At 41.8% G+C, this 27,918-nt stretch overlaps 1 protein-coding gene across 1 annotated transcript in view; it reads right to left on the reverse strand.

The window, feature by feature from the left end:
* Window positions 1-27,918, reverse strand: part of LOC115900061 (protein AMN1 homolog) — a 37,688-nt gene that overhangs the window by 3,186 nt on the left and 6,584 nt on the right. Inside the window, exon 4 of the mRNA XM_030939717.1 lies at window positions 15,322-15,433. Coding sequence (XP_030795577.1) covers window positions 15,322-15,433 — 112 coding nt within the window. The remainder of the gene's footprint in view (window positions 1-15,321; window positions 15,434-27,918) is intronic.

Consider the following 27,918-nt stretch of genomic DNA (forward strand, 5'->3'; position numbering starts at 1 on the left):
AGACCAGCCTGGCTAAGATGGGAAAACCCCGTCTCTACTAAAAATACAAAAAATAAATTAGCCAGGCATGGTGGTGGGTGTCTGTAATCCCAGCTACTCAGGAGGCCGAGGCAGGGGAATCGCTTGAATCCAGGAGGCAGAGGTTGCAGTGAGCTGAGATGCTGCCACTGCACTCCAGCTTGGACAACAGAGCAAGACTCAGTCTCAAAAAACAAAACAAAACAAAACACCAGTTGACAAAAACCAATGCTCATTCAACCAACTAGGAATAGAAGATGACTTCCTCAACCTGATAAAGGGCATCTGTGAAAAACCCATAGCTGGCAGGGTGCAGTGGCTTATGCCTGTAATCCCAGCATTTTGGGAGGCCAAGGTGGGAGGATCACTTGAGCCCAGGAGTTCAAGACCAGCCTGGGAAATATAGTGAGACCCTGTCTCTGCAAAAGAAATTTAAAAATTAGCTGAGTGTGCTGGCACATGCCTGTAGTCCCAATTACTCAGGAGGCTGAGGTAGGAGATCTGCTTGAGCCTGGGAGACAGAGGTTGCAGTGAGTGTGTTCATGTCACTGCACTCCAGCCTGAGCAACAGAGCAAGACCCTGTCTCAAAAACAAACAAGAAAAACCTATAGCTAATAGTGAAAAATTAAATGTTTTCTCCCTAGGATCAAGACAAGGATATCCACTCTTTTGTTTTTGAGACAGTCTCATTCTTGTTGCCCAGGCTGGAGTTCAATGATGTGATCTTGGTTCACTGCAACCTCTGGCTCCCAGGTTCAAGTGATTCTCTTGCCTCAGCCTTCCGAGTAGCTGGGATTACAGGCGCCCTCAACCATGCCCAGTTAATTTTTTGTACTTTTAGTGGAGACGGGGTTTCACCATGCTGGCCAGGCTGGTCTCAACTCCTGACCTCAGCAGTTTGAGACCTGATCCACCCGCCTTGGCCTCCCAAAGTGCTGGGATTACAGGCGTGAGCCACCGTGCCCCACCAGGATGTCCACTCTTGCCATTTCTATCCAACATTGTATCAGAGGTTCTAGCCATGGAAATTAGGCAAGAAAAAGAAAAGGCATTCAGGTTGGAAGGAAGAACTAAAATTATTTGTAGATGATGTTATATTGTGTATACAATATCCCAAGGAATTCACTAAAAAAACAGAATAAATGAGTTCAGCAAGGTACAAGAACAATATATAAAAATCAAATGTATTTCTGTATACCAACAATGAATAATCCAAAAATGAACTAGAAAGTAATTCCATTTATGTTGCCATCAAAAATAATAGAATACTTAGGAATAAATCGAATGAAAGTGAAAAACTTATACTCTGAAAACTATAGGCCATTATTGAAAGAAATTAAAGATCTGAATAAAAAAATCCAGACCAAAAGACTTAATATTATTAAGATAGCAATATTTCCCAAATTACCTACAGATTCAGTGAAATTCATATCAAAATACAAGCTGGCTTTTTATTGTTTGCAGAAATCAGTAAGATGGGGCCTGGCAGGGTGGCTAATACCTGTAATCTCAGCACTTTGGGAGCCAAGGCAGGTGGATCGCTTGAGCTCAAGGCTGGAGCTTAAACTCCAGGCTGGAATTTAAGACCAGCCTGGGCAACATGGTGAAACCCCGTCTCTATTAAAAATACAAAAATTAGCCAGAAGTGGTAGTGTGCACCTGTTGTCCCAGCTACTTGGAGAACTAAGGTGGGAGAATTGCTTGAACCCTGGTGGTCAAGGCTGCAGTGAGCTGAGATGGCATCACTGCACTCCAGCCTGGGTGACAGAGACCCTGTCTCAACAACAACAACAACAACAACAACAACAAGAAATTGATAAGATGATTCTAATATTTGTATGAGAATTGGAGGGACCCAGAACAGTCAATAGAATTTTGAAAAAGAACAAAATTAGAGACTTAACACTTCCCAATTTCTTTCTTGTTTTTTGAGACGGAGTCTCACTGTGTCACCAGGCTGGAGTGCAGTGGCATGTTCTCGGCTCACTGCAACCTCTGCCTCCCAGGTTCAAGCGATTCTCCTGCCTCAGTCTCCCAAGTAGCTGGGACTACAAGTGCGTGCCACCATGCCCAGCTAATTTTTGTATTTTTAGAGACAGAGTGTCACCATGTTGGCCAGGATGGTTTCGATCTCTTGACCTTGTGATCTGCCCGCCTTGGCCTCCCAAAGTGCTGGGATTACAAGTGTGAGCCACCGCACCCAGCCAACACTTCCCAAGTTCATTTTAGCTGGTGTATGTACAATAATTTTGGCATTTTTCCAAGTTGTGAATATGTTAGTTATCAAACGTTATATATAAATATTTGTCTTCTGTCTACATTTGTCACTCTTCTGTGGGAGTTCACTACTGCACATTATAGGAAGGTGCTTTTCCCTCCAGTAGTAAGCAGGGAACGTTTTTATGTAATTTAAAATTTTTGATGCCAGATGGCAGTATTATATTAGTCTCCTTAGGCAGCTTCTTCCTATGAAGACAGAGTATTTAGGACTGTGGGTTTAAATAAGAATATTCAATGCCTTCATTATGCTACAGGGAAAAACTATGGGGTCGCTAAGTATTTCATAAACCCTTGGCAGAACATTTTATAGAAACACATACCCTCTTGGCTAGGCGTGGTGGTTCATGCCTATAATCCTAGCACTTTGGGAGGCCGAGACGGGCAGATCACGAGGTCAGGAGATCAAGACCATCCTGGCTAACATGGTGAAACCTGTCTTTACTACAAAAGAATTAGCTGGGCGTAGTGGTGGGTGTCTGTAGTCCCAGCTACTCAGGAGGCTGAGGCAGGAGAATGGCGTGAACCTGGGAGGCGGAGCTTGCAGTGAGCCAAGATTGCACCACTGCACTCCAGCCTAGGTGACTGAGACTCTGTCTCAAAAAAAAAAAAAGAAAAAAAAAAAAAAAAAAAAGAAAAGAAAAAAGAAACACATACTCTCCAGACTGAAAAAGAGCTAACGGGTCATTTATGCTAATCACACGACTGATGCTTGATGTCACCTTCCTATTTGTTTCCCTATCCTAGTAACAGTTAAGCCACTTTACACTAGAGGCTCAGGAAGGAATTATAGATTGTGGTTCAGATGACTTAGGTTTTACTTCCAGTTCTATCAACTATTTCTAAGATGTGGGGCAAGCCACTTAAATCAATTGTATCTCTGTTCCTTATCTTTAAAATGAAGGAGTTGTATAGATGACCTTGTTGGGGCTCAGAAAAGGGTTCCCAAAAGTATGGCACTTTGGCATGCTGAGTACTTTGAACTAAAGGACATTGGAAGGCCTTAGAATCCGCCTCAGAACCAAGGTCTCTGACCTTCTCCTGCCCTCCTATCTCTTACCCTTCATTCTCCCAAGTGAGTCACAGAAACCAGGATACCTGTTCCCCAAGGTGGGTCACAGAAACTATAATTCTTTTCCCCAAAGGAAGACATAAAACCTACAAATATTACTCTAAACTTCCCCAGCCTTTCTGCCCAGGAGCTGGCCATAAAGAAATTCTCTGATGTACCCTTGTCGGATAGGAGATCATAAGGCCCTCATTCCAGAGTGGACCCCGCCCTATACCCTGGAAGAAGGAATGTCACACAGAAAGGCCAAGAAGAATCTGAACAAACAGGCCTTGCTGGGTTTCTCCACTCTGTTACTATTAGCTCATTCTCTTCTCCAGTCACATCTCTACATGGCTGTCCATGCTTCATAAGCATAAAAACAAGCAGTTTTCCCTGGGTGTTTGGTTCTTCATTTCTGAAGTCTCCTATAAATCTTTGACCAAATAAACCTGTTACGCCTTTCTCTTATTAACCTCACTTTTCTTATAGGACTGTCAGCCTTGATCCTTATGATGGGTGAGGAAAGGTATAGCGTTCTGCCTCCCAACCTCTAAGGAACTGTTGACCACCTCTGTAAAAATCTATGACAATATAGATGGAGAGTATTTTTTGAAAGATTCATGGTAGGAGCACTTGGAACACCAAGAAGAAGAAGAAACTATGGGAAATACAAACTTTTTTGTTGTTGTTGTTGAGATGGAGTCTCGCTCTGTCACCCAGGCTGGGGTGCAATGGTGCCATCTCAGCTCACTGCAACTTCCATCTCCTGGATTCAAGTGATTATCCTGCCTCAGCCTCCCAAGTAGCTGGGACTACAGGCGCCCGCCACCACGCCTGGCCAATTTTTGTATTTTTAGGAGAGACGGGGTTTCACTATATTGGCCAGGCTGGTCTCAAACTCCTGACCTTGTGATCTGCCCGCCTCGGCCTCCCAAAGTGCTGGGATTACAGGCGTGAGCCACCGTGCCCGGCCGAGAAATATAGACTTTTAACAAAGTATTTTTTTCAAATGTTCAAGGAAAATGTAATTTAGACATTTTTATAGAATAGTGAAAAAAGTACGGCTGAACACATTTTTACAAATAATGATCAAAGTCCCAGTGTTTCATTACAGTGATCTGGCAAAAATCAACATGTCATGCAGGATTAGTAATGAATGGAACGAATGAGTAACAAGGAAACAGAATAATATAGAATTAAGAAAAATACGAAATAAAAAATGAGTTATCCTTTAAGCAAGGAATCAGCTTTAATTAAAGGGAAACCCTGACGCAAGCCACTTGGGTCTTAAAATACTGTTTTGGCTGGGCATGGCAGCTCACGCCTGTAATCCCAGCACTTTGGGAGGCCAAGGTGGGTGGATCGCTTGAGCCCAAGAATTCGAGACCAGTCTGACCAACATGGTGAAACGCTGTCTCTATTTATAAATAAATAAATAAATAAGAATTTTAAATACTGTTTTGGCTCTTTGTGGCTAATCTTTTTTTTTTTTTTTTTTATTATACTTTAAGTTCTAGGGTACATGTGCATAACGTGCAGGTTTGTTACATATGTATACTTGTGCCATGTTGGTGTGCTGCACCCATCAACTCGTCAGCACCCATCAATTCATTATTTATATCATGTATAACTCCCAATGCAATCCCTCCCCCCTCCCCCCTCCCCATGACAGGCCCCAGTGTGTGATGTTCCCCTTCCCGAGTCCAAGTGATCTCATTGTTCAGTTCCCACCTATGAGTGAGAACATGCGGTGTTTGGTTTTCAGTTCTTGTGACAGTTTGCTAAGAATGGTTTCCAGCTGCATCCATGTCCCTACAAAGGATGGAAACTCATCCTTTTTTATGGCTGCATAGTATTCCATGGTGTACATGTGCCACATTTTCTTAATCCAGTCTGTCACAGATGGACATTTGGGTTGATTCCAAGTCTTTGCTATTGTGAATAGTGTTGTGGCTAATCTTGACATCTATATTATCCAGAATCTACGTAAAGAAATTGCTGGCTGGGTGCGGTGGCTCACACCTGTAATCCCAGCACTTTGGGAGGCTGAGGCAGGTGGATAACCTGAGGTCAGGAGTTCAAGACCAGCCTGGCCAACATGGTGAAACCCTATCTCTACTAAAAAAATACAAAAAAAAATTAGCCAGGCGTGGTGGTGCACACCTTTAATCCCAGCTATTCGGCGGGGCTGAGGTTGTAGTAATCTGAGATGGTGCCACTGCACTCCAGCCTGGGTGACAGAGTGACTCAGTCTCAAAAAAAAGAACTTTCCTTTAAATCAGGTTGAAACAAATCCTAAGATTAAAATTCAAGTCAACTAAATTGAAAGCGGCAGATTTCCTGTTGGATTCTCCTGCCTCTCAGGGTAAAACATAAGGACTCTCTAACTCCTTTATTGCTCTTCTAAAATCCTCCATGTCTTTGAATACTGTGAAATATGCTTAGATAATTATGAGAAAAGGCAATGCATGTCTGTTGCAGGAGATTAGCAAAGGTATGTAAGTTGAACTTACTGATAATCATTGAAGACCTAATGGAATTAAAATGCTTTGGTAAGTTTTAGGACGGGTGCGGTGGCTCACACCTGTAATTTCAGTACTTTGGGAGGCCGAGGTGGGCAGATCACCTGAGGTCAGGAGTTCAAGACTAGGCTGGCCAAAATGATGAAAGCCTATCTCTACCAAAAATACAAAAAATTGGCCAGGCATGGTGGCACCCGCTTGTGATCCCAACTCGAGAGACTGAGACAGGAGAATCGCTTGAACCCGGGAGACGGAGGTTGCAGTGAGCCAAGATTGCGCCACTGCACTCCAAAAAAAAAAAAAAAAAAACATTTAGTAAGTTTAAAAATTATTTTCATGCTGTTATAACAACTATAAAACTATATTTTTCTTTTTTTTTTTTTTTTGAGATGGAGTTTTGCTCTTTGTTGCCCAGGCTGGAGTGTAGTGGCATGATCTTGGCTCACTGCAACCTCCACCTCCTGGGTTCAAGTGATTCTTCTGTCTCAGCCTCCCGAGTAGCTGGGATTAGAGACGCCTGTCACCACGCCTGGCTAATTTCTGTATTTTTAGTAGAGGTGGGGTTTCACCATGTTGGCCAGGCTGGTCTCAAATTCCCGAACTCAGGTGATCCACCTGCCTCGCTCCCCACCCCCCACAGTGCTAGGATTACAGGCATGAGCCACTACACCCAGCCAAAACTATAATTTTCATATTTCTAATAGCAGCTTAGTTTTTATCTCTTCAGCAGAAGCCGACTCAGAGTACTTATAACAGTTTCAAGTCCTAATTCATAATGTGAAGTTATGTTTTAGTCTGACCAAGGTTAAGAAATTTTATAAATACTTAGAGACATAGTTGAGAAAATAGGTTAATTCAGGAGATCTGATGGGAAATTACAGTGAGCAGTGCTAATTTGGGAGTCACGTTGCTTTGAGGATAACAAGATAATTGCACATGCATATGCAAGTATAGTAAATACTTTCTATAGAATATAAATTTTATTGTCTTAAATACTCATATGGGAGCAATCATATGAATATATAAGAGGAATCATGTTATATAAGGTGCCATGAAAGAAGAAAGGGCTTCCATGTATCAAACAAAAAACCCCCACAAACACAACCAGCATTTATATTCCTTGGAAAAAGAAGAAATTAAAAATCAAATATAAGGTGAACATGTTAGCCCACTTTACTTCCATTCAATGATGTTAGCAAAAATATATCATAGAAGATTTAGGGGTACTGATGGTTAAGTGGGAAGACTAGAAATATCTGGGTAGTTAAAATTTCTTCAACTTTTTTCTCTTTAAAGAAAGTTTATTAATAAAAGCCATTTTATATGAACTATTTAAAAATTTTATTTTTTTTTTGATGTGATGACTCAAGGTTGAATACATTGTATGAAGTCTTGCATTATTATTTTTATTTTATTTTATTTTATTTGAGACGGAGTTTTGCTTTTGTTGCTCAGGCTGCAGTACAGTGGCATGATCTTGGCTCACTGCAAACCTCTGCTTCCCGAATTCAAGCAATTCTCCTGCCTCACCCACCCGAGTAGCTGGAATTACAGGCATACACCATCACGCCTGGCTAATTTTTGTATTTTTAGTAGACATAGGGTTTCACCATGTTGGTTAGGCTGGTATCATAGTCCTGACCTCAAGTGATCCACCTGCCTCGGCCTCGCAAAGTTCTAGGATTATAGGCGTGAGCCACCACACCCGGGCTCTTGCATTATTACTAATATTAGATCTCTCAATGTTATGATAATTGGCTATTATGCACAAGGTAAAGTCGAGATCCATAAGAGTTAAGTGATTTATTCGATGTTCTGGAGAGATGGTGGGGATGGGATCAGTGCTTGTTTTACTATATCTTAAGATTTTGGTTCTAGTCTTAGCACTATTATTATTTTATTAGACAGCGAGTCTCAGTTAATGTTGTGCAGGCTGGTTTCAAACTCCTGGGGCCTCAAGTGATCCTCCCACCTCAGCCTCCCGAGTAGCTGGGACTATAGGCGTGCACCACCATGCCCAGCTAATTAAATAAAAATTTTTATAGAAGCAGGGTTTGGCTATGTGGCCCAGGCTGGTGTCAAACTCCTGCATTCAAGCGATCCACCCACCTTGGCCTCCCAAAGTGCTGGGATTACAGGCATGAGCCACCGCACCCTGCCACAAATAACATTTCAATATCTCACTTTCCTATTCTGTGAAATCAGGGATCAGAAAAATAACAATAGGTTGGCTAGGTTAATCAAAAAAGTGTTCTGTGCTAGAAATTTGGAAATGCTTGGACACATAAAGTTAAACAGTTTCTTAGGTATAGTACTTCTCAGAGTCTTTGACAAATTAACACTCATAATAGTGGCATGCTGCACTTCACAAACTTTTTGGACATATAAACACTTTTTGTTTTATGTTATGGCATACCATGTAACTGTAGTGAATCTGAAGGATTTCAGGGCAGAACAAAGAAAAAGATGTGACCACAAGGTGGCAGTGGGACACAACAAGCTCTTTTTGGACAGCGCTTTGACAGGTTTGTATGCCAGGAAGTTCCTCACAGCATGAGAGCTTCCAAAGGCAACAACAGTATAGGGTGGCCACTACCCAGAAGGAGCAGAGTAAGAGCATTACTGGAGGACTAGAGAGGGTGTATGTGTCATGATGTTGTTTAGCAGCAAGACTGGGAGGTCTCTAGGTTAGAGAGCTCCAAAGGGCAGCAGTGGGTTGGGGTCTTTTATGGCCTGGGGTTTTTATCTATGGATCGTAGATGTTGAGTGCAGTTTGCAGGGTATCTAAAGCAGGTGGACTCTAGATGGCTAATAATTTGGTTATGTAGGCTATAAACAATTGGATGTGTAAAAATTTGATTTGGTGCTGATGGGCTTTTGAGCTAACAGTTCTGGTTGCTGTGAAGAAGTACACAACATGGGGCCCCAAAGGTCATTTTTAGATCATTTATGTAACAGTATCACCTAGTCCAGCATTTGCCAACTGTGATCTTCCAGGTCAAAAATATTTTTATTCTATTCCAAATATTTTGAACTCCTGCCATTTCAATGTCTACTTCTACTACTTCTGGCAACCACACAAAAATATAAGAAGTGATTTGAAAGGGGTATGCTATTTTTTTTTTTTTTTTTGAGACAAAGTCTCACCCTGTCACTCAGGCTGGAGTGCAGTGGCACCATCTTGGCTAACTGCAACCTCTGCCTCCCAGGCTCAAGTGATCCTCCTGCCTTAGCCACCAGAGTAGCTGGGATTACAGGCATGCGCCACCATGCCCAGCTAATTTCTGTATTTTTAGTAGAGACAGGGTTTCACCATATTGGCCAGGCTGGTCTCAAATTCCTAATCTCAAGTGATCTGACTGCCTTGGCCTCCCAAAGTGCGGGACTACAGGCATGAGCTACCGTACCTGGCCAGAAAATGATATGCTATGTTTGTTGCAAATGCTGAAGGTGACTGATAATTTTTCTTTACCATAAAGCAGTGGTTCCCAAAGTATAGTCTGCATATTCTATAGTCTGAGGCCCTTTCAGGGTTGTGAACTGAACTAGTTACTTTTTTCGTGGAACACCATTTTTACTTTTTAAAAGAATGACTGATACGGTTTGCTGTGTCACCACCCAAATCTCATCTTGAATTGTAGCTCCCACAATTCTCATGTGTCATGAGAGGGACCCAGTGGGAGGTAATTGAATCATGGGGGCAAGTCTTTCCTGTGCTGTTCTTGTGATAATAAGTAAGTCTCATGAGATCTGACGGTTTTAAAAGGGGAAACCCCTTTCTCTTGGCTCTCATTCTCTCTTGCCTGCTGCCATGTAAGATGTGCCTTTCGCCTTCAGCCATGATTGTGAGGCTTCCCCAGCCACATGGAACTGTGAGACCATTCAACCTCTTTTTCTTTATAAGTTACCCAGTCTTGGGTATGTCTGTATCAGCAGGGAGAAAATGGACTAATACAGTGACTACAGTGTAAGGTTATTCTTATTTGAGTACTTGACAGACTATTTCATGAAAATAGAAGAAATGAGGCTGTCATTTCTTTTTTTTTTTTTTTTTTTTTGAGATGGAGTCTCGCTCTGTTGCCCAGGCTGGAGTGCAGTGGCTCGATCTCGGCTCACTCCTAGCTCTGCCTCCTGGGTTCACGCCATTCTCCTGCCTCAGCTTCTTGAGTAGTTGGGACTACAGGTGCCCACCACCACACCTGGCTAACTTTTTTGTATTTTTAGTAGAGATGGGGTTTCACTCTGTTAGCCAGGATGGTCTTGATCTCCTGACCTCATGATCTGCCCGCCTCGGCCTCCCAAAGTGCTGGGATTACAGGCGTGAGCCACCGTGCCCGGCCAAGGCTGTCATTTCAAAGAAAACAAATGACAGAAATGGTTGTCAGTGATAAAGCTTTGGCTTTCAAGTGAATTTTGGAAGCCTCATAGCTGCCACTGTGATCTTGAAAGCTATCCAGGACCTTTCTAATGACATCAGTCATGATATTAACAATTGATTTTTGTTTTGGATAATAAAATGTGCCAATATTTAAAAGATCTGTATAACTCGGAGAACAATATTTTCCAGACTGCCAGTGCATGATGTTACAAAATCATGCATTGGTAAAGATCAACTTAAAATTCAAAACAGATTAGTGGATCATAACACAAATGTATGAAAAGTTCATTGATATGTTTTCAACTTCCACATTGCAACAACCCATAAGAAATTACCACTTGCTGAGTTTTGGGGTATCAAAGAAGAGTATCCACAATGATCTGAAAAGTGATGATCTGAATGAAAATATATCTGTTTTCTAGGTAACAGATTTATGATTTTAAAAAAATGAATGTCTATTAAAACTTTATCTGTTTTAACACAAATTTTAATTTAACAAATATACATAAACAAAAACTCTTTGGGATCCTCAATGATTTTTTTTTTTTTTTGAAACGGAGTCTCCCTCTGTCGCCCAGGCTGGAGTGCAGTGGCGCGATCTCAGCTCACTGCAAGCTCCGGCTCCCAAGTTCACGCCATTCTCCTGCCTCAGCCTCCCAAGTGGCTGGGACTACAGATGCCCGCTACCATGCCCGGCTAATTTTTTTTGTATTTTTAGTAGAGACAGGGTTTCACCGGTTAGCCAGGATGGTCTCGATCTCCTGACCTCATGATCCGCCCACCTCGGCCTCCCAAAGTGCTGGGATTACAGGCGTGAGCCACTGCACCCTGCCTGGGATCCTCAATAATTTTTAAGAACGTAAATGGGTCCTGGGGTATATTTGAAAAATACTACCAGAAAGTATTATTTCAATTACTGAAACCTACAAATGGTAAAGTGTTTTCTCATCACCAACATAAAAATATGAAGGTAAAACCAATAGAATTGCTCTGAAATATACGGGGAATACAAAATCTAAGATGCTTCTTTAGTGAGTTACATTTATATCATGTATCTTTTAGATTTTTATAAATTTTGTTTTCTCTCTCTCTATATATTTTTGAGATGGAGTCCCACTCTGTTGCCAGGCTGGAATGCAGTAAGACGATCTTGGCTTACTGCAACCTCTGCCTTCCAGGTTCAAGCAATTCTCCTGCCTCAGCCTCCCAAGTAGCTGGGATTACATGCACCCAGCATCACACCCAGCTAATTTTTGTATTTTTAGTAGACACAGGGTTTCACCATTTTGGCCAGGCTGGTCTTGAACTCCTGACCTCAAGTGATCCACCCACCTTAGCCTCCCAAAGCGTTAGGATTACAGGGGTGAGCCACTGTGCCTGGCTTATAATGGTATTTTAATTTGTATGTTGAACAAGGATTGCTCTTCAGGTACAACATTAACAGCAACTCTACTTTTGTCTCCCTTGGTCCCTCCAAAGCTGTCCATTGAAGGATCATTCTTCCCCTGCTCTTTAATGAAAATTTAGTTAATACCATGACTTCAAATTATTTCCACTATAGCACGCTCAACCAGCTGGGCACGGTGACTCACGCTTGTAATCCCAGCACTTTGGGAGGCCAAGGTGGGCGGATCACCTGAAGTCAGGAGTTGGAGAACAGCCTGGCCAACATGGTGAAACATGATTTCTACTAAAAATACAAAAATTAGCCGGGCATGATGGTGGGCATCTGTAATCCCAGCTACTTGGGATTGCCTTAGGGGGCTGAGGCAGAAGAATCACTTGAACCTGGGAGGCAGAGGTTGCAGTGAGTCGAAATTGCACCACTGTACTCCAGCCTGGGCGGGAGAGCGAGACTCAGTCTCAAAAAAAAAAAAAAAAAGAAAGAAAGAAAAAAAAGGATGCTCAACCACATTTGTTTTTTGTTTTTTGTTTTTGGAAATGGAGTTTCACTCTTGTTGCCCAAGCTGGAGTGCAATGACTCGATCTCAGCTCATTGCAATCATTTAGTGTGATTAAGCTCATTGCACTCATTAATCATTTAGTGTAATTAAGCTTTCCTGGTGTCTGGAATCAAACCAACTAGGCATTTATCTTAAATCCATCATCTGTTAACATATCTTTGGTTACTAGTGATCTCTATAATGACATAATTTATCTCAAAAGACTCCTTGGTTTGAAAATCTGATTAACCACTGCAGTATATTTTCCAGACTTGAAAACTGGTATTTAGGCTGGGGATGGTGATTCACGCCTGTAATCCCAGCACTTTGGGAGACTGAGGCAGGTGGATCACCTGAGGTCAGGAGTTCAAGACCAGCCTGGCCAACATGGTGAAACCCTGTCTCTATTAAAAATACAAAAATTAGCTGGGCAGGGTGGTGCAAGCCTGTAATCCCAGCTACTTGGGAGGCTGAGGCAGGAGAAGCACTTGAATCCAGGAGGTGGAGGTTGCAGTGAGCCAAGATCGTGCCACTGCACTCCAGCCTGGGTGACAGAGTGAGATTCTGCCTCAAAAAAAGAAAAAAGAAAATTAGTATTTGTTGCTTCTCTCTACAGATGCTTCTCAATTTATGATGGGGTTATACCCTGATAAACTCATTATAAGTCGAAAATACACAAAGTCGAAAATGCGTTCAATATACCTAACTTACTGAACAATATAGCTTAGCCTAGCCTACATGCTCAGAACACTTAAATTAGCCTACAGGTGGGCACAATTATCTGACACAAAGCCTATTTTTTAATAAAGTGTTGACTATCTCATGTAATCTATTGAATATTATGCTGAAAGTGAAAAAAATGGTTGCCTAGGTTCTTGAAGTATGGCTTCTACTGAATGCATATGGCTTTTGCACCACTGTAAAGTCAAAAAACTGTAAATTGATCATTTTAAGTCAGGGATCATCTGTGTGGTAACAGCCACCATGCCCAACCAATTAATTTTTAATAGCTTAAAAATAATCCACATGATATAAAATTCAAAAGATATAAAAGGGTATACAATGACATTTTTTTCCTACTCTTGTTCCTTTACAACTTTCCATGGAGCTAACCCCAGTTAACAGTTTCCTGTTTTCTTTTTTCTTTCTTTCTTTTTTTGACACAGGGTCTCACTCTGTTACCCAGACTGGAGTGCAGTGGGGTGATCATGGCTCACTGCAGCCTCGACGTCCCAGGCTCAAGTGATCTACCCACCTTAGCCTCCCACAGTGCTGGGATTACAGTTATAAGCCACCGCACCCAGCCACCAGTGTCCTTGCTGGCTCCAGTTTCTTAAGAAATGTCTTTGCATAAAGTAAGATCTAATTTTCACTACAGATGTTACTGATACCCAGATACAATCTATGGTTACAGCCTTAACCAAGGCTGGAAACCTAAAAATAAAAGTTAAGAAGTTGTCAAAGGGACTTCCTAAAAATAAAAGAGAAGTTGTCAAAGGAACTTCCAGGATAATAACTTAACCTACAGAACAATTGTTTAGACTGGCTGGGCATGGTGGCTCACGCCTGTGATCCCAGCACTTTGGGAGGCTGAAGCGGGTGGATCATGAGGTCAGGAGCCTGGCCTGGCCAATATGGTGAAACCCCATCTCTACTAAAAATATAAAAATCACTTGGATGTGGTGACGTGCGCCTGTAGTCCTAGCTACTTGGGAGGCTGTGGCAGGAGAATCACTTGAACCTGGAAGGCAGAGGTTGCAGTGAGCCAAGACTGCACCACTGCACTCCAGCCTGGGCGACAGAGCAAGACTGTCTCAAAAAAAAAAAAAAAAAAAGAATAATTGTTTACACTGTAATAAGAGAAATAGGCTGGAAGAACTGGGCATACCTACTGATTTACAAGTTAGATCCAGTATATATTACAGTGTGGGACCTATTATAGGGGTAATATGAAAGGGTGCCACGGTTTCTAGGGTAGGAGGATATATACCATGGCTCTTATACAGGCAAAATAGGCTATTGCTATTTTGTTCTCCTCCAGTGAAGAGTCTAAGAGTCCAAATTATTCTGACCTTTTTTGTTTGTTTGTTTGTTTGTTTGTTTGAGATGGAGTTTCGCTCTTGTTGCCCAGGCTGGAGTGCAGTGGTGCGATCTCAGCTCACTGCAACCTCCACCTCCCAAGTTCAAGCGATTCTCCTGCTTCAATCTCCTGAGTAGCTGGGATTACAGGTGCATACCACTAGGCCTGGCTAATTTTGTATTTTTAGTAGAGATGGGGTATCTTCATGTTAGTCAGGCTGGTCTCAAACTCCCGGCCTCAGGTGATCCACCCGCCTTGGCCTCCCAAAGTACTGGGGTTATAGGCATGAGCCACCGCGCCCAGCTATTCTGATCCTGATATCTGCGGTTTGATAATAGTTAACAAGTCATTTAGTGTATTTGATAGATGTAATACAAACTTGAAATTTTCTTATTGTTTACATAAAGCATCATGTTCAATATCATGAACACAACCACTGCTGCCATCATAATCCTCTTCATAGCTAACATTTATTGAGCACTGGCCACCACCTTCATTTATCATTATCATGACTAACATTTATTGAGCTCTTACTATGTGCAAGGCCATCATATAAAGAGTTGTCAGAGGCTGGGCACAGCAGCTCACGTCTATAATCCTAGCACTCTGGGAGGCCGAGGCAGGTGGATTGCCTGAGCTCAGGAGTTCGAGACCAGTGTGGGCAACATGGGGAAATCCCATCTCTGCTAAAAACACAAAAAAACTTAGCCTGGCGTGGTGGCATGTGCCTGTAGTCCCAGCTACTTAGGAGGCTAAGGCAGGAGAATTGCTTGAACCCAGGAGGTGGAGGTTGCAGTGAGCTGAGAATGCGCCACTGCACTCCAGCTTGGGTGACAGAGCGAGACTCCGTCTCCCAAAAAATAAAAAATAATAAAAAAAAAAGAATTGTCAGATAATCATGACATAGTACCTATGAGGTAGGTACTCTCATTATGCCTGTTTTACAGATGAGGAAACTGAATAATGAAATGGGTTAAGTAATGTACTCAAGGTCACACAGTTAGTAAAAGATGAAGCCAGGATTTGAACCCAAGCAATCTAACGCACTAACCTGTTATCAAGGGGCATCCATGGAAGAGTAATATACGTATCTGAGGACAGTAAGTAAGGATAGCTTCTACAGCCCCATCAGTCAGATTTACACAATGTCCCATATGAATCTCCTATGCAAAAAGAAAGAAAATAAAGTCAAATGAAGACAAAGATCTATAATAACAGTATGAACAATTCTGAGAAACATTCTGATACAAAAAGAACCAGGTATCTACTTGCAAGAAAAAGTGTATAGAAAAGACGAATGTAAGTCTGAAGTAATTCGGACAGAGCAGCTTAAAAAGTTAAATGCCCAACCATTTTATTTTATTTTATTTTTTTGAGACGGAGTCTTGCTCTGTCGCCCAGGCTGGAGTGCAGTGGCCGGATCTCAGCTCACTGCAAGCTCTGCCTCCTGGGTTTACGCCATTCTCCTGCCTCAGCCTCCCAAGTAGCTGGGACCACAGACGCCCGCCACCTTGCCCACCTAGTTTTTGTATTTTTTAGTAGAGACAGGGTTTCACCATGTTAGCCAGGATGGTCTCGATCTCCTGACCTCGTGATCCGCCCGTCTCGGCCTCCCAAAGTGCTGGGATTACAGGCTTCAGCCACCGCGCCCAGCCCCAAACATTTTATAAAGTAATGTGTAATATCTATTAAAGCTGAAGATGAGTATGCCCCAGAACCCAGCAATTCCAATTGTTGATATATATTACAGAGAATCTCTTCTACATGTGCACAAGGAAACAATTTATAAATACGCCTTTTGTAGTATTACTTGTAATGGTAAAAAAAGTGGAGAACAGGAAAATCAATGCTTTATAAATAGAATAAGGGAAAACAGCTAAAATGAAAAATATCTACTTGTATTAATAGACATAAATCTCAAACATGTTAGTTCAGACCCTCTGGCAAACAGTATGGTAGTATCTTATAAAGATACTGTATTTAAAAAAACATGTATTTGCTATATGACCCAGCAATTTCACTCATAGGCATTTACCCAAGAAAAATGAAAACATATGTCTTCACAGAAGTTTGCATGCAAATGTCTGTAGCAGTATTCCTAACAGTCCAAAATTGGCAACAACCCAAATGTCCATCAAATGATAAAATTATTTTTTAATTTTTTAAAAATTTCCGTAGGTTTTTGGGGAACAGGTGGTATTTGGTTACATAAGTTCTTTAGTGGTCATTTGTGAGATTTTGGTGCACTCATCAACCAAGCAGTATACACAGAACCCGATTTTTAGTCTTTTACCCCTCACCTCCTTCCCACCCTTCACCCTGAGTCCCCAAAGTCCATTGTGTCCTTCTTATGCCTTTGCATCATCACAGTTTGTCTCCTACTTATGAGTGAGAACATATGATGTTTGGTTTTCCATTCCTGAGTTAATTCACTTAGAAGAATAGTCTCCAATCCCATCCAGGTTGCTGTGAATGCCATTTATTCATTCGTTTTTATGGCTGAGTAGTATTCCATTGCATACATTTACCACAGTTTCTGTATCCACTCGTTGATTGATGGGCATTTGGGTTGGTCGCACATTTTTGCAATTGCAAATTATGCTGCTATAAACATGTGTGTGCAAGTATCTTTTTCGTATAATGACTTCTGTTTCTCTGGGTAGACACTCAGTAGTGGGATTGCTGGGTCAAATGGTACTTCTACTTTTAGTTGTTTAAGGAATCTCCACACTGTTTTCGATAGTGGTTGTGCTAGTTTACATTCCCACCAGCAGTGTAGAAGTGCTCCCTGTTCACTGCATGCACACCAACATCTATTAGTTTTGGATTTTTTTGATGATGGCCATTCTTGCAGGAGTGAGGTGGGATTGCACTGTGGGTTTGATTTGTATTTCCCCAATCATGAGTGATGTGGAGCATTTTTTATGTTTGTTGGCCATTTGTATATCTTCTTTTTTTTTTTTTTTTTTTTTTTTTTGAGACGGAGTCTTGCTCTGTGGCCCAGGCTGGAGTGCAGTGGCCGGATCTCAGCTCACTGCAAGCTCCGCCTCCCGGGTTCACGCCATTCTCCTGCCTCAGCCTCCCGAGTAGCTGGGACTACAGGCGCCCGCCACCTTGCCCGGCTAGTTCTTTGTATTTTTTTTTTTTTTAGTAGAGACGGGGTTTCACCGTGTTCGCCAGGATGGTCTCGATCTCCTGACCTCGTGATCCGCCGTCTCAGCCTCCCAAAGTGCTGGGATTACAGGCTTGAGCCACCGCGCCCGGCCCTGTATATCTTCTTTTGAGAATTGGCTATTCATGTTCTTAGCCCACTGTTTGATGGGACTGTTTGCTTTTTTCTTGCTAATTTGAGTTTGTTCTAGATTCTGGATATTAGTCCTTTGTCAGATGTATAGATTGTGAAGATTTTTCTCCCACTCTGTGGGTTATCTGTTTACTCTGCTGACTGTTCCTTTTGCTATGCAAAAGCTCTTTTAAGTTTAATTAAATTCCAGCTATTTATCTTTGCATCACATGGTAAAATTATAAATAAATTATGGCATATCCATACTATGGAATACTACTCAGCAATAAGAAGGGGCTGAGTGCGGTGGCTCACCCCTGTACTCCTAGCACTTTGGGAGGCCGAGGTGGGTGGATCACGAGGTCAGGAGATCGAGACCATCCTGGCTTACATGGTGAAACCCCCCGTCTCTACTAAAAATACAAAAAAAAATAGCTGGGTGTGGTGGCACGTGCCTGTATTCCCAGCTACTCGGGAGGCTGAGGCAGGAGAATCATTTGAACCTGGGAGATGGAGGTTGCAGTGAGCGGAGATCGTGCCACTGCACTCCAGCCTGGGCAACAGAGCGAGACTCCATCTCGGAAAAAAAAAAAAAAAAAAGAAATGAAATATTAACATATGCAACAACACGGATCAATCTCACAAACACTATGCTAAGTGAAGGAAGTAAAATAAATAAAAACCAAAATACTATATCATATTCTGCAGAATTCCATTTACATAAAATTATATTTATATAAAGTTGAATTTATATACAATTATAGAAAAGTCAAAACAATGACAAAGTAAATCAGTGGCTGCCTAAGAGAGGGTCACAGAAGAGGATCAAGTACAAAGGACTAGAGACAAAAAAACAAAATAAAACCACAGAGAAAACAGACAACTTTTTAGGGTGATGAAAATGTTCTATATATCAATTGTGGTGGTGGTTATATGGCTGTATAACAACTACCAAAATTTATCCAACTATGCACATAAAATGAATGAATTTTCTTGTATGTAAATTATACCTCAATTACACCTGAAAAATTTCAGAAAACATAATTTTGAATAACACAAATTGTAAAGGGACATATATTATGAAGCTATTATGTAAAATTTGAAAACATATAAAACAAGGCTATATCGTATTTATGGATTTATACATAATAGAAAAAGTATCCATTCCTGTCTGAGCAGAGTCCATAGGAAGGAAAAAAAGAAAAGGTATCCAAACATGCAAGGAGAGATACATAATCCTATTTAGGATAGTGGTTACCTCTGAAGGCAGAAAGGGAGAATAATTGAGCATGGCTTTAGATGTAACATTATTTTATTTTATTTTACTTTATTTTTTTTTTTGAGACAGAGTATCATTCTTATTGCCCACACTGGAGTGCAATGGAGCAGTCTCGGCTCATTGCAACCTCCACTTCCAGGGTTAAAGTGATTCTTCTGCCTCAGCCTCCCGAGTAGCTGCGATTACAGGTGTGTGCGACCACGCCTGGCTAATTTTTGTATTTTTAGTAGAGACAAGATTTCACCATGTTGGTCAGGCTGGCCTCAAATTCTGACCTCAAGTGATCCACCCGCCTCACCTCTCAAAGTGTTGTGATTACAGGCGTGAGCTACTGCACCCAGCTGTAACATTATTTTAGAAAAAGAACAAATCCAGCAGTTTGGAAGGCCAAGGTGGGCAGATCACCTGAGGTCAGGAGTTCAAGACCAGCGTGGCCAACACAGTGAAACCCCATCTCTACTAAAAATACAAAAATTAGCTGGGTGTGGTGGTCTGCACCTGTAGTCCCAGTTACTTGGGAAGCTGAGGCAGAAGACTCGCTTGAACCTGGGAGGTGGAGGTTGCAGTGAGTCGAGATCACTGCATACCAGCCTGAGTGACAAAGTGTAACTCTGTCTCAAAAACAACAACAACAACAACAACACAATTAAATGAAGGCATTAAAAAAAGAAAATAATTCTGGCAGATTAGGGTCTTACTGAAATTGCATACTCATAGCATAACTTTTATGGAAAACAATTTAGGACTGTTAAAAAAGTATTCATACCTATTAATCCATTTGTTCCATTTTGGGGAGTTCATTATAGCAATGGAAGGAAAAGTGATTGTCCCAATATATAATTATTTATAATAGTTAAAAACCAGAAACAATCTGAATTACCAACAATAAAAAACAAGTAAAGTATGTTACATTATATGGACAGTCTGTTCTCTGATATGCCAGGATCTAGAACAGTAAATGCTTAATAAATATTTATTAATAAATGAAATTTTATACTGCAAATTAAATTTTAATTATAAGGATTTTTATAGAAAAACTTATGAAATGACTGTAATATAAGGCCAAAAATGTGATAACATTTATTGAGGTACTACCACGTATCTGGAATTGTATTAAAAGCTGAGGATAAAATAAACAAAATAAGGAACACAATGATCAACAGAGATTTCAGAAACGATCATGATATTTGCTAAATGTTGTAACGTAAGTTTGTACTGAGCTTGTCGATCTTTTTTTTCTTTAATATTATAATTTTTTAATTTTTTTTGAGACAACGTCTCACTCTGTTCCCCAAGCTGGAGTGCAGTGCTACAAACACGGTTCACTGTAGCCTCAACCTCCCAAGTTCAATTGATCTCCCCACCCCAGCCTCCCGAGTGGCTGGGAGTACGGGCATGCACCACTACCTCTGGCTAATTTTTTTTTTTTTTTTTTAGATGGAGTTTCGCTTTTGTTGCCCAGGCTGAGTACAATGGCATGATCTCAGCTCACTGCAACCTCCACCTCCCAGGTTCAAGCCTTAGCCTTCTGAGTAGCATGCACCACCACACCCAGCTAATTTTGTATTTTCAGTAGAGACGGGGTTTCTCCATGTTGGTCAGGCACGTCTCCGAACTCCTGACCTTACGTGATTCACCTGCCTCGGCCTCCCAAAGGGCTGGGATTACAGGCGTGAGCCACCATGTCTGGCCAATTTTTGTATTTTTCTTTTCTTTTAATTATACTTTAAGTTCTAGGGTACATGTGCATAACGTGCAGGTTTGTTACATATGTATACTTGTGCCATGTTGGTGTGCTGCACCCATCAACTCGTCAGCACCCATCTATTCGTCATTTATATCAGGTATAACTCCCAATGCAATCCCTCCCCCCTCCCCCCTCCCCCCTCCCCATGATAGGCCCTGATGTGTGATGTTCCCCTTGGACTCCCCAAGTCCAAGTGATGTCATTGTTCAGTTCCCACCTATGAGTGAGAACATGTGGTGTTTGGTTTTCTGTTCTTGTGATAGTTTGCTAAGAATGATGGTTTCCAGCTGCATTCATGTCCCTACAAAGGACGCAAACTCATCCTTTTTTATGGCTGCATAATATTCCATGGTGTATATGTGCCACATTTTCTTAATCCAGTCTGTCACAGATGGACATTTGGGTTGATTCCAAGTCTTTGCTATTGTGAATAGTGCTGCAATAAACATGCGTGTGCATGTGTCTTTATAGCAGCATGATTTATAATCCTTTGGGTATATACCCAGTAGGGGGATGGCTGGGTCATATGGTACATCTAGTTCTAGATCCTTGAGGAATCGCCATACTGTTTTCCATAATGGTTGAACTAGTTTACAATCCCACCAACAGTGTAAAAGTGTTCCTATTTCTCCACATCCTCTCCAGCACCTGTTTCCTGACTTTTTAATGATTGCCATTCTAACTGGTGTGAGATGGTATCTCATTGTGGTTTTGATTTGCATCTCTCTGATGGCCAGTGATGATGAGCATTTTTTCATGTGTCTGTTGGCTGTATGAATGTCTTCTTTTGAGAAATGTCTGTTCATATCCTTTGCCCACTTTTTGATGGGGTTGTTTGTTTTTTTCTTGTAAATTTGTTTATGAGTTCTTTGTAGATTCTGGATCTGTAGCTTGCAAAAATTTTCTCCCATTCTGTAGGTTGCCTGTTCACTCTGATGGTAGTTTCTTTTGCTGTGCAGAAGCTCTTTAGTTGAATTAGATCCCATTTGTCAATTTTGGCTTTTGCTGCCATTGCTTTTGGTGTTTTAGACATGAAGTCCTTGCCCATGCCTATGTCCTGAATGGTACTACCTAGGTTTTCTTCTAGGGTTTTTATGGTATTAGGTCTAATATTTAAGTCTCTAATCCATCTTGAATTAGTTTTCGTATAAAGAGTAAGGAAAGGATCCAGTTTCAGCTTTCTACTTATGGCTAGCCAATTTTCCCAGCACCATTTATTAAATAGGGAATCCTTTCCCCATTTCTTGTTTTTGTCAGGTTTGTCAAAGATCAGATGGCTGTAGATGTGTGGTATTATTTCTGAGGACTCTGTTCTGTTCCATTGGTCTATATCTCTGTTTTGGTACCAGTACCATGCTGTTTTGGTTACTGTAGCCTTGTAGTATAGTTTGAAGTCAGGTAGCGTGATGCCTCCAGCTTGGTTCTTATGACTTAGGATTGTCTTGGCAATGCGGGCTCTTTTTTGGTTCCATATGAACTTTAAAGCCGTTTTTTTTCCAATTCTGTGAAGAAACTCATTGGTAGCTTGATGGGGATGGCATTGAATCTATAAATAACCTTGGGCAGTATGGCCATTTTCACGATATTGATTCTTCCTATCCATGAGCATGGTATGTTCTTCCATTTGTTAGTGTCCTCTTTTATTTCACTGAGCAGTGGTTTGTAGTTCTCCTTGAAGAGGTCCTTTACATCCCTTGTAAGTTGGATTCCTAGGTATTTTATTCTCTTTGAAGCAATTGTGAATGGAAGTTCATTCATGATTTGGCTCTCTGTTTGTCTGTTACTGGTGTATAAGAATGCTTGTGATTTTTGCACATTAATTTTGTATCCTGAGACTTTGCTGAAGTTGCTTATCAGCTTAAGGAGATTTTGGGCTGAGACTATGGGGTTTTCTAAATATACAATCATGTCATCTGCAAACAGGGACAATTTGACTTCTTCTTTTCCTAACTGGATACCCTTTATTTCTTTCTCTTGTCTGATTGCCCTAGCCATAACTTCCAACACTATGTTGAATAGGAGTGGTGAGAGAGGGCATCCCTGTCTTGTGCCAGTTTTCAAAGGGAATTTTTCCAGTTTTTGCCCATTCAGTATGATATTGGCTGTGGGTTTGTCATAAATAGCTCTTATTATTTTGAGGTACGTTCCATCAATACCAAATTTATTGAGCGTTTTTAGCATGAAGGGCTGTTGAATTTTGTCAAAAGCCTTTTCTGCATCTATTGAGATAATCATGTGGTTCTTGTCTTTGGTTCTGTTTATATGCTGGATTACATTTTTTGATTTGCAAATGTTGAACCAGCCTTGCATCCCAGGGATGAAGCCCACTTGATCATGGTGGATAAGCTTTTTGATGTGCTGCTGAATCCGGTTTGCCAGTATTTTATTGAGGATTTTTGCATCGATGTTCATCAGGGATATTGGTCTAAAATTTTCTTTTTTTGTTGTGTCTCTGCCAGGCTTTGGTATCAGGATGATGTTGGCCTCATAAAATGAGTTAGGGAGGATTCCCTCTTTTTCAATTGATTGGAATAGTTTCAGAAGGAATGGTACCAGCTCCTCCTTGTACCTCTGGTAGAATTCAGCTGTGAATCCATCTGGTCCTGGACTTTTTTTGGTTGGTAGGCTATTAATAATTGCCTCAATTTCAGAGCCTGCTATTGGTCTATTCAGGGATTCAACTTCTTCCTGGTTTAGTCTTGGAAGAGTGTAAGTGTTCAGGAAATTATCCATTTCTTCTAGATTTTCTAGTTGATTTGCGTAGAGGTGTTTATAGTATTCTCTGATGGTAGTTTGTATTTCTGTGGGGTCCGTGGTGATATCCCCTTTATCATTTTTTATTGCGTCTATTTGATTCTTCTCTCTTTTCTTCTTTATTAGTCTTGCTAGTGGTCTGTCAATTTTGTTGATTTTTTCAAAAAACCAACTCCTGGATTCATTGATTTTTTGGAGGGCTTTTTGTGTCTCTATCTCCTTCAGTTCTGCTCTGATCTTAATTATTTCTTGCCTTGTGCTAGCTTTTGAATGTGTTTGCTCTTGCTTCTCCAGTTCTTTTAATTGTGATGTTAGAGTGTCAATTTTAGATCTTTCCAGCTTTCTCTTGTGGGCATTTAGTGCTATAGATTTCCCTCTACACACTGCTTTAAATGTGTCCCAGAGATTCTGGTATGTTGTATCTTTGTTCTCATTGGTTTCAAAGAACATCTTTATTTCTGCCTTCATTTCATTATGTACCCAGTAGTCATTCAGGAGCAGGTTGTTCAGTTTCCATGTAGTTGAGCAGTTTTGATTGAGTTTCTTAGTCCTGAGTTCTAGTTTGATTGCACTGTGGTCTGAGAGACAGTTTGTTATAATTTCTGTTCTTTTACATTTGCTGAGGAGTGCTTTACTTCCATTTATGTGGTCAATTTTGGAATAAGTGTGATGTGGTGCTGAGAAGAATGTATATTCTCTTGATTTGGGGTAGAGAGTTCTATAGATGTCTATTAGGTCCGCTTGGTGCAGGGATGAGTTCAATTCCTGGATATCCTTGTTAACTTTCTGTCTCGTTGATCTGTCTAATGTTGACAGTGGAGTGTTGAAGTCTCCCATTATTATTGTATGGGAGTCTAAGTCTCTTTTTAAGTCTCTAAGGACTTCCTTTATGAATTTGGGTGCTCCTGTATTGGGTGCATATATATTTAGGATAGTTAGCTCTTCCTGTTGAATTGATCCCTTTACCATTATGTAATGGCCTTCTTTGTCTCTTTTGATCTTTGATGGTTTAAAGTCTATTTTATCAGAGACTAGGATTGCAACCTCTGCTTTTTTGTGTTCTCCATTTGCTTGGTAGATCTTCCTCCATCCCTTTATTTTGAGCCTATGTATGTCTCTGCATGTGAGATGGGTCTCCTGAATACAGCAGACTGATGGGTCTTGACTCTTTATCCAGTTTGCCAGTCTGTGTCTTTTAATTGGAGCATTTAGTCCATTAACATTTAACGTTAATATTGTTATGTGTGAACTTGATCCTGCCATTATGATATTAACTGGTTATTTTGCTTGTTAGTTGATGCAGTTTCTTCCTAGCCTCGATGGTCTTTACATTTTGGCATGTTTTTGCAATGGCTGGTACCGGTTGTTCCTTTCCATCTTTAGTGCTTCCTTCAGGGTCTCTTGTAAGGCAGGCCTGGTGGTGACAAAATCTCTAAGCATTTGCTTATCTGTAAAGGATTTTATTTCTCCTTCACTTATGAAACTTAGTTTGGCTGGATATGAAATTCTGGGTTGAAAATTCTTTTCTTTAAGAACGTTGAATATTGGCCCCCACTCTCTTCTGGCTTGGAGAGTTTCTGCTGAGAGGTCTGCTGTTAGTCTGATGGGCTTCCCTTTGTGGGTAACCCGACCTTTCTCTCTGGCTGCCCTTAAGATTTTTTCCTTCATTTCAACTTTGGTGAATCTGGCAATTATGTGTCTTGGAGTTGCTCTTCTCGAGGAGTATCTTTGTGGCGTTCTCTGTATTTCCTGAATTTGAATGTTGGCCTGCCCTACTAGGTTGGGGAAGTTCTCCTGGATGATATCCTGAAGAGTGTTTTCCAACTTGGTTCCATTTTCCCCCTCACTTTCAGGCACCCCAATCAGACGTAGATTTGGTCTTTTTACATAATCCCATACTTCTTGCAGGCTTTGTTCATTTCTTTTTCTTCTTTTTTCTTTTGTTTTCTCTTCTCGCTTCATTTCATTCATTTGATCCTCAATCGCTGATACTCTTTCTTCCAGTTGATGGAGTCAGTTACTGAAGCTTGTGGATTTGCCACGTATTTCTCGTGTCATGGTTTTCATCTCTGTCATTTCATTTATCACCTTCTCTGCATTAATTATTCTAGCTATCAATTCTTCCACTCTTTTTTCAAGATTTTTAGTTTCTTTGCGCTGGGTACGTAATTCCTCCTTTAGCTCTGAGAAGTTTGATGGACTGAAGCCTTCTTCTCTCATTTCGTCAAAGTCATTCTCTGACCAGCTTTGATCCGTTGCTGGCGATGAGCTGCGCTCCTTTGCATGGGGAGATGCGCTCTTATTTCTTGAATTTCCAGCTTTTCTGCCCTGCTTCTTCCCCATCTTCGTGGTTTTATCTGCCTCTGGTCTTTGATGATGGTGACGTACTGATGGGGTTTTGGTATAGGTGTTCTTCCTGTTTGATAGTTTTCCTTCTAATAGTCAGGACCCGCAGCTGTAGGTCTGTTGGAGATTGCTTGAGGTCCACTCCAGACCCTGCCTGCCTGGGTATCAGCAGCAGAGGTTGGTGTACCTGTCTGATTCTTACTTTGGAAGCTTCCTCTCAGGGGTGTACTCCACCCTGTGAGGTGTGGGGTGTCAGACTGCCCCTAGTGGGGGATGTCTCGCAGTTAGGCTACTCAGGGGTCAGGGACCCACTTGAGCAGGCAGTCTGTCTGTTCTCAGATCTCAACCTCCATGTTGGGAGATCCACTGCTCTCTTCAAAGCTGTCAGACAGAGTCGTTTGCGTCTGCACAGGCCTCTGCTGCTTCCCCTTTTGTTGTTTAGCTGTGCCCTGTCCCCAGAGGTGAAGTCTACAGAGACAGGCAGGTTTCCTTGAGCTGCTGTGAGCTCCACCCAGTTCGAGCTTCCCAGCGGCTTTGTTTACCTACTTAAGCCTCAGCAATGGCGGGCACCCCTCCCCCAGCCTCGCTGCTGCCGTTTCGGTTAGATCGCAGACTGCTGTGCTAGCAATGAGGGAGGCTCCGTGGCTGTGGGACCCTCCCGGCCAGGTGTGGGTATAATCTCCTGGTGTGCCCGTTTGCTTAAAGCGCAGTATTGGGGTGGGAATTACCCGATTTTCCAGGTGTTGTGTGTCTCAGTTCCCCTGGCTAGGAAAAGGGATTCCCTTCCCCCTTGCGCTTCCCAGGTGAGGCAATGCCTCGCCCTGCTTCAGCTCTCACTGGTCGGGCTGCAGCAGCTGACCAGCACCAATTGTCCGGCACTCCCCAGTGAGATGACCCCAGTACCTCAGTTGAAAATGCAGAAATCACTGGTCTTCTGTGTCACTCGCGCTGGGAGTTGGAGACTGGAGCTGTTCCTATTTGGCCATCTTGCTCTGCCCCTCTCTTTTTTTTTTTTTAGATGGAGTTTTGCTCTTGTTGCCCAGGCTGAAGTGCAATGGTGTGATCTCAGCTCACCACAACCTCTGCCTCCTGGGTTCAAGCGATTCTCCTGCCTCAGCCTCTCGAGTAGTTGGGATTACAGGCCTGCACTACCACACCTGGCTAATTTTGTATTTTTAGTAGAGACAGGGTTTCTCCATGTTGGTCAGGCTGGTCTCAAACTCCCAACCTCAGTTGATCCACCCGCCTTGGCCTCCCAAAGTGCTGGGAATACAGGCGTGAGCCACCATGCCCAACCTGTATTTTTCATAGGGACAAGGTTTCACTATGTTGCCCAGGGTGTTCATGAACTCCTGGACTCAAGGGATCCACTTGCCTTGGCCTCCCAAAGTGCTGAAATTACAGAAGTGAGCTACCGCATTTGCCTTCTTGTCAATCTTTAGGAAAGGTCCTTAGACCTTTAATCAAATTGATTTCCAAATTATAAATAATTTAGCAACATTAATAATTTAATTTCCCAGAATAGAACAAATTAAAAGCAACAGATTAAAATGTGATGACAGGTAGGCCTCTGCATTACCTATGAGAGTAGTCAGTTGAAAAAAAAAAAAGTTAGGGCTGGGTGCAGTGGCTCACATCTGTAATGCCAGTACTTTGGAAGGCCAAGGAGGGTGGATCACCTGAAATCAAGTGTTTGGCCAACATGGTGAAACCCTGGCTCTACTAAAAATACAAAAATTAGCTGGATGTGGTGGCAGCTGCCTGTAATCCTAGCTACTTGGGAGGCTGAGGCAGGAGAATTGCTTGAACCTGGGAGGCGGAGGTTGCAGTGAGCTGAGATTACACCATTGCACTCCAGCCTGGGCCACAAAAGCGAAACTCTGTCTCAAAAAAAAAAAAAAAAAAAAATTTAGGCCAGACATGGTGGCTTATACCTGTAATTCCAGCACTTTGGGAAGCCAAGGCAGGAGAACTGCTTGAGTCCAGGAGTTTGAGATCATCCTGGGCAACATGGCAAGACCCGGCTCTACAAAAAATAAAAAAGTAGCCAGGAGTGGTGGCACACACATGTAGCTCCAGCTATTCAGGAAGCTGAGGTGGGAGGACTGCTTGAGTCAGGGCAGTCAAGGCTGCCATAAGCCATGATCGGGCCTGTGTACTCCACCCTGGATGACAGAACAAGACCCTGTCTCAAAAAACAAAATTTAAGTTTGTCCTTCAGTTTGAGTCAGAGGATGCT

This window comes from Rhinopithecus roxellana, chromosome 10 (genome assembly GCF_007565055.1).
Source record: "Rhinopithecus roxellana isolate Shanxi Qingling chromosome 10, ASM756505v1, whole genome shotgun sequence".
In the NCBI taxonomy this organism is placed as follows: Eukaryota; Metazoa; Chordata; class Mammalia; order Primates; family Cercopithecidae; genus Rhinopithecus; species Rhinopithecus roxellana.